The 7500-nt window shown below is 33.9% G+C and overlaps 1 protein-coding gene across 2 annotated transcripts in view; it reads left to right on the top strand.

Moving 5' to 3' along the window:
- Nucleotides 1-7500, top strand: part of LOC113804516 (uncharacterized) — a 20282-nt gene that overhangs the window by 11941 nt on the left and 841 nt on the right. For both annotated transcript variants that reach the window (XM_070125813.1, XM_027355406.2), the window contains exons 6-7: nt 3218-3350; nt 7248-7500. The exon at nt 7248-7500 is cut by the window's right edge and continues 841 nt beyond it. In XM_070125813.1, the coding sequence (XP_069981914.1) occupies nt 3218-3350; nt 7248-7377 (263 nt within the window). In that variant the 3' untranslated portion in view covers nt 7378-7500. The remainder of the gene's footprint in view (nt 1-3217; nt 3351-7247) is intronic.

Here is a 7500-nt window from a genome sequence, read left to right on the forward strand (position 1 = left end):
CTCTCTATCATTCCCCCTCTCTATCCCTTCCCCTCTCCCTACCCCCTCCCACCCCCTCCCCCTCCCTCCCCACCCTCCCCCTCCCACCCCCCACCCCCCTTTCTCCCCCCTACTCGTAAATTAAGGATACAGTTTCCTTCGCTCGCTTAATCCCCCCCCCCCCCCGAAGTACTCGTGGCTCCGTATGCAAAAGCCTTTTAGCAGATTATGTACGTGTTGGCGAGGGGGGAGCGAGCGGGGGGGGGGGGGGGTCTGGTATCAGCTCGTGGCTCGTCGGTGGGTGAGGGGCGCTGGTGGTGCGTGTGGTGGTGAATGTGGTGGTGAATGTGATGTGTGAATGTGGTGGTGAATGGTGTGGTGACTGGTTGGTGATGATTGTGGTGAATGTGGTGGTGACTTTGGTGTGCAATGATTGTGATGGTGAATGTGGTTTTGACTGTTTGGTGATGCTTGTGGTGGTGACTTCGGTGTGTAATGATTGTGATGGTGATGCTTGTGGTGGTGATGACTTTGGTGATGCTTGTGGTGGTGACTTCGGTGTGTAATGATTGTGATGGTGAATGTGGTTTTGACTGTTTGGTGATGCTTGTGGTGGTGACTTCGGTGTGTAATGATTGTGATGGTGAATGTGGTTTTGACTGTTTGGTGATGCTTGTGGTGGTGAATGTGGTGGTCAAAGTGGTGGTGACTTTGGTGTGTAATAAATGTGGTGGTGACTGGTTGGTGATGACTGTGGTGGTGATGACTTTGATGGTGATGATTGTGGTGATGATTGTGGTGGTAGTGTTGATGAGGAATGTGATGGTGATGATGGGGTGAGTATGGTGATGTTGATCGTGGTAGCGATGGTGGCAGTGGTGATAATGGTGATTTTGGTGGTAAGGAATGTGTTACTGGTGTTGGTGATGGTTGGTGATGATTTTGGTAGTGGTGATGACGGTAGTAGTTATGAATATGATATATATGGTGCTGTAATAATGTTGATATGATTATGGTGTTGATGGCTGATGATGAAAAGTGATGATTCTGGTGATGACTGAGCAGATTGTGACATGTTGGTGGCAATGATGATAATGGTGATGATGGTGGTTGTAATTATCATGGTGGTGAAGAGATGATAATGATATAATGATGAACATGGAAATGTTAATACCATTAATACCATTAATTAATTAAAACTTTTTTTTTTTCGTCTCCCCTTTTTCCATCCCAGTATTAAAAGCCTTAGTAGTAATTAAAATAATCTAATTGCAGTAATGATAGTAATAATGATTATGATAATGACTGAAGTAAAAGTAATGTCGATAATGATTATGATATTAAGAGTAATGTTCATATTTCAGGAGATATCGTTCATTAACGTTATTGCATCATCATAAATATTATCATTATTGTTATCATCATCATCATCATCATCATCATCATCATCATCATCATCATCATCATCATCATCATCATCATCATCATCAATATTATTATATTATTATTATTATTACCATTATTATTGTTGATTAATTAATAATGTTATTATCATCATAATTATTGTTATTATCATTATTATTAATATTGATGTTATTATCATCATGATCATAAATATTACAACTATTGTTATGGTTATCATAATAATAATCATTATTATTGCTATTATTATTATCAGTATTACCTTCATTATTATTATAATCATTATCATCATTATCATAATTATCATAATCATTATTATCACTATCACCGTTATTATTATTATTATTATTATAGTTATCATTATCACAATTATTATCATCATCATTGCCATTAGTACCGTTATCATTACCATCATTACTATTACCATTATCCATAGTATCATTATTATAGTTATTGTCATTATCCATATCATTATCATTATTATTACCATTGTCAATATTATTATTATTATTGCGATTATCCATATTATTATCATTATTACCATTATCCATATTATTATCATTATTATTACCATTATATATATCATCATCATTATCACCATTATCCATATTATTATTATTATTATCACCATTATCCATATTATCATCATCACCATTATCCATACTATAATTATCATCACCACAATTATTATCAATATGATTATTTTTATCATTATCATTATCGCCATTATCCATATTATTATCATCATCACCCTTATCCATAATATAATTATCATCATCACAATCATTATCAATATGATTTTTATTATCATTATCCTTATTTTTACCATTATTATTATCGCCATTATCTATATTATCATCATTATCACCACAGTCATTATCAATATGATTATTATTATCATTATCCTTATATTTACCAATATTATTATCGCCATTATCTATATTATCATTATGATCACAATCATTATCAATATGATTATTATTATCATTATCACCATTATCCATATTATCATCATCATCACCCTTATCCATAATATAATTATCATCACCACAATCATTATCAATATGATTATTATTATCATTATCCTTATCACCATTATCCATATTATTATCATCATCATCACCCTTATCCATACTATAATTATCATCATCACAATCATTATCAATATGATTATTATTATCATTATTATTATCGCCATTATCTATATTATCATTATCATCACCACAATCATTATCAATATGATCATTATTATCATTATCCTTATTTTTACCATTATTATTATCGCCATTATCTATATTATCATTTTCACAACAATCATTATCAATATGATCATTATTATCATTATCCTTATCACCATTATCCATATTATCATCATCATCATCATCACCCTTATCCATAATATAATTATCATCATCACAATCATTATCAATATGATTTTTATTATCATTATCATTATCACCATTATCCATATTATCATCATCATCATCACCCTTATCCATAATATAATTATCATCATCACAATCATTATCAATATGATTATTATTATCATTATTATTATCGCCATTATCTATATTATCATTATCATCACCACAATCATTATCAATATGATCATTATTATCATTATCCTTATTTTTACCATTATTATTATCGCCATTATCTATATCATCATTATCATCATCACAATCATTATCAATTCATTTATTATCACTATCATTATTTTTACCATTATTATTATCGCCATTATCTATATTATCATTATCATCACCACAATCATTATCAATATGATCTTTATTATCATTATCCTTATTTTTTGCAGCGTTATTCAACCTGGTGTGCGTGATCTGCTGGGCGGTTCAGTTCCACGCCCACCTCACCAAGAACGTTCTCCTCTATGACAAGGATAATGGGTGGACGACTGAAGGAAACGAAGTGTTTGGGTATTCGTTCTGGTAAGGATAGTTAGAGTGTTTGTTTGTCTTGTTTTGTTTTGTTTTGTAAAGTAATCAAGGAGGATTTGTTGTTTTGTTTTGTTTTGTTTTGTTTGTAAAGTAATCAAGGAAGGATTTGTTGTTTGCTGTTTGAAGATTTGATGTCATTATAGGCAAACTTTTGTTTGATTTTATTTTTATATATTCTGTTTTGTTTTTGGTTTTGTTTTGTAAAGTAAACAAGGAGGATTTGTTGTTTTTTTGTTTGAAGGTTTGAAGTCATTATAAACGTACTTTTGGTTTGTTTTATTTTTATGTATTTTTTGAATGTTTGATATCATTATAAAGAAAGTTTGATTTTGTTTTGTTTTTATTTTTTGTTTGTTTTGTGATTCTTTTTAGTGTTTTTTTGTTTTGTCTGTCTTTTTCTTGTTTATTCGTTTTGTTTATTTTTTTTGGTTCTCTTTATTTATTTTTTGTCTTATGTTTTTTTTCTTTTGATATTACTACATAATTTTTTCTTCGTCTACTGATGTTTTTTTTCCCAATCAATACCATTTTCTGGATAACTCCCAGTCAACCAACTCTTGGTTAGATGGCCGATCCGAACACACGTCCCTGAGCCAAAGGAATCTCTTGAAGCTCTTAATTACCCTTTCCCTTTCCCGGAGCTCCACTGCCTCTTACGAAGCTCACTTTCGAAGCTCCGAGATTGAGTGGGGAGCTCGACAGTTTCTCCTTCGTGCTGTCTCTCCTCCTCGGTCGGTCTTTCTCTCTCTCTCTCTCTCTTTGTTCTCTTTTATTCTCTCTCTCTATATGTTCTCTTTCTTTTCTTTCTTTCTCTATGCTCTCATTTATTATTATTTTTTCTCTCTCTATGTTCTATTTCTTCTCTCTGTCTGTCTGATATCTTTTATTTTTTTTTCTCTTCATGTTCTCTTTCTTTCTATGGTCTCTTTCTTTTTTTCTCTTTCTATGCTCTCTCTCTGGTCTCTTTCTTTTCTTTCTCTCTCTCTCTCTCTGGTCTCTTTCTTTTCTCTCTCTCTCTCTGGTCTCTCTCTCTCTCTCTCTCAATCTCTCTTTTTCGATAACTCCGTCTCTCGTTTATGGTTCGCTGGTTATTCGATAGAGGTTCGGTGGCTTTCGAAGGACTTAAGGCTAAAGGGAATTTATTTTTATCCTTTTTTAGGGGAATTGGTTGTAGAGGGTCTTAGGCTGGAGTATCTATTCGCTGAATGTCTGACACTTTAATAGCTTTGTTTGCTGTAGGTCATTTCCTCTTTGCGTTGTGGGGGTGGGTTCACCTCCTTTCTCACTCTTTCTTTCTCTGTTTGTTTGTCTGTGTGCCTGTCTCTGTCTTTCTGTCTGTCTCTCTCTGTGTATGTGTGTGTGTCTGTCTGTCTGTCTGTCTGTCTGTCTGTCTGTCTGTCTGTCTGTCTGTCTGTCTGTCTCTCTCTCTCTCTCTCTCTCTCTCTCTCTCTCTGTGGTGTGCGTCTCTAATTTTCTCTCTCTCTCTCTCCCTCCCCTTCCCTTCTCTCTCACTCTCTCTCTCTCAAGCCCCCGTTTTTGTCTCCGTTCTCCTCATCTTTCACCCGCCCCCCTCGGTTCTGCCTTTCATCCTTCCATCCGTCATCCTCTCCCTCTCTCTCTCCCCCTGTCTTTCCGCTCCCTTCCAATTTCCTGTATTTCTGGGCGAGCTACTCATGTCACTCTTATCGTGGACTCTCGTTGTGCGTTCAGTTACAAGACATTTTTTTTTTAGTGTTTTTATAACGAGGATCTTCTACTCAATAGACTGTGCTTTCTCGTTCATTAAAACGACACGAGGAAGGAGAGAAGATGAGAAAGAAACAAGAAGAGGAGGAGAGGGGGAAAATGGAGAAAGAGAGAGAGAGAGAGAGAGAGAGAGAGAGAGAGAGAGCGAAAAAAAAAGACACTTGCTGTTGGTGGACGAGGAAGGAGAGAAAATGAGAAAGAAACAAGAAGAGGAGGAGAGGGGGAAAATAGCGAGAGAGAGAGAGAGAGAGAGAGAGAGAGAGAGAGAGAGAGAGAGAGAGAGAGAGAGAGAGAGAGAGAGAGAGAGAGAGAGAGAAAAGACACTTGCTGTTGGTGGACGGGGAAGGAGAGAAAATGAGAAAGAAACAAGAAGAAGAGAGGGGGAAAATAGCGAAAGAGAAAGACAGAGAGAGAGAGAGAGAGAGAGAGAGAGAGAGAGAGAGAGAGAGAGAGAGAGAAAGAGAGAGAGAGAGAGAGCGAAAAAAAAGAGTATAAAATATGAGCGTCACTAACGAGTTCGTTTATCCTAGATGCTGGGTAGGGGTAGGAGGGGCCTATTGGGGGGGGAGGGGGGAGGGTAGGTGCTCTTCGTCAACATACACTAGATCTTGTCATGACGAGCAAGATTACGAAGGCGAATTCAGGAGCAATTAGAGGGTCCTCTCAGCTCTCCACTTGTGCCTCGAATAAGTTCATGAGAGGTGAGCTTTCTAGAATGTTGTTATTTGAAGTGCCATCGGATCCCGTGTGCGAGCTATATCTGTTTGGATATTTTTTTTTTCCTCCAGAATTTGCGACTGGATTCCCTATCGTGTGTAGAGTTTGTGATTTTGTTTATATCTTTTATTTCGGTTATTTGTTTTTTATTTCGTTTATTGTTTGTTATTTTATTTCGATTTTGTTATTTCATTTCGAGTTTGTTATTTTATTTCGAGTTTGTTATCTCGTTTATAGTTGATAATTTTATTCATAGTTTGTTATTTCGTTAATAGGATGTTACTTTTTTCGAGTGTCATTTCGTTTATAGTTTTTGATTTTGTTTAGAATTTGTTATATCGTTTATAGTTTATATAATTTATAGTATGCAATTTTGTCTAGTTTGTCATTTCGCTTATATTTTGTTATCTCGTTTATAGTTTATTTCGTTTATTGTTTGTTAATTTATTTCGGTTTTGCAATTGGTTATTTCGTTTATTGTTTGTTATTCTGTTTACAGTTTGTTATTTCATTATTTCCTTTAGTGTTGATCTTGTTACTAATTATTTTGATTATGCTAATTTGTCACCTTTTCAGATTTTGTTTCGATAATTAGTTTATGTTTAAAGACTTTTTTTATGCTGATGTAGTTATTACACAGTTTACTCGGATCACTGATAAAGAACATGTGTTCTCTCATTTTATTTTCAGTTTTTTTTTCATTTTTATTCAGATGTGATCAATATTTTCTCTGGCACGATTTTGTTTTCATTATATACTCAGTTCTCATATTTTTGTATTCATACCAGCGTTATTATCATTATTATTATTATTATCATTATTAAAAAAAAAAAAAAATATATATATATACATATCACTTTATCTCGCTTTATCTTTTTCTTTGTATATTTAGTTTCCGCATTTTTGTACTTGCACCAACGTTATTATTATTATTATTATTATTATTATTAAAAAGATATACATATCACTTTATTTACCTTTAAACAATTATTTCTGATTATGAATAACAAATTTTCGTCGATTTTCACTTTATCTCACTTTTTTTTTGTATACTTAACTTCCATATTTTTGTATTCGCACCAACATTAGTATTATTATTATAAAAAAAAATATACATATCACTTTATTTACATTTAAAAGATAATATTTTCTAAACTTGAATAAAATTTTTTCGTTGATTTTCACTTTATCTCACTTTATCTTTTTCTTTGTATACTTAACTTCCATATTTTTGTATTATTATTATTATTATTTAAAAAAATACATATCACTTTATTTACCTTAAAAAAATAATAATTTCTAAACTTAAATAACAAATACTCGTCGATAAAAAAAATCGACTTTTCCACAAAAAAAAGAAGAAAAAGAAAAAAAAAAAAAAAAAAAAAAATCGACCATCTCCTAACCCTTTCTCCCTCTCGACAGGCTCGTGGTGGTGGCCATCTTCGTCCACGTGGCCAACATCCTCATCATTTTCTTCGGCACCTACGAACCCAAGGTCAAGGAGCAGATGAAAGCCCCGGAGTCCAAGTCGGGAACCATTATGCTGTACTGAGGCAGAAGCATTGGTGTTCGTCTTAATTTTTTTTTCTTCTTCTACGTTGGTGAGGGAGAGAAAGAGGGAGAGAAAGAGGGAGAGAAAGAGGGGGAGAAAGAGGGAGAGAAAGAGGGAGAGAAA

This window comes from Penaeus vannamei, chromosome 9 (genome assembly GCF_042767895.1).
Source record: "Penaeus vannamei isolate JL-2024 chromosome 9, ASM4276789v1, whole genome shotgun sequence".
Lineage (NCBI taxonomy): Eukaryota > Metazoa > Arthropoda > Malacostraca > Decapoda > Penaeidae > Penaeus > Penaeus vannamei.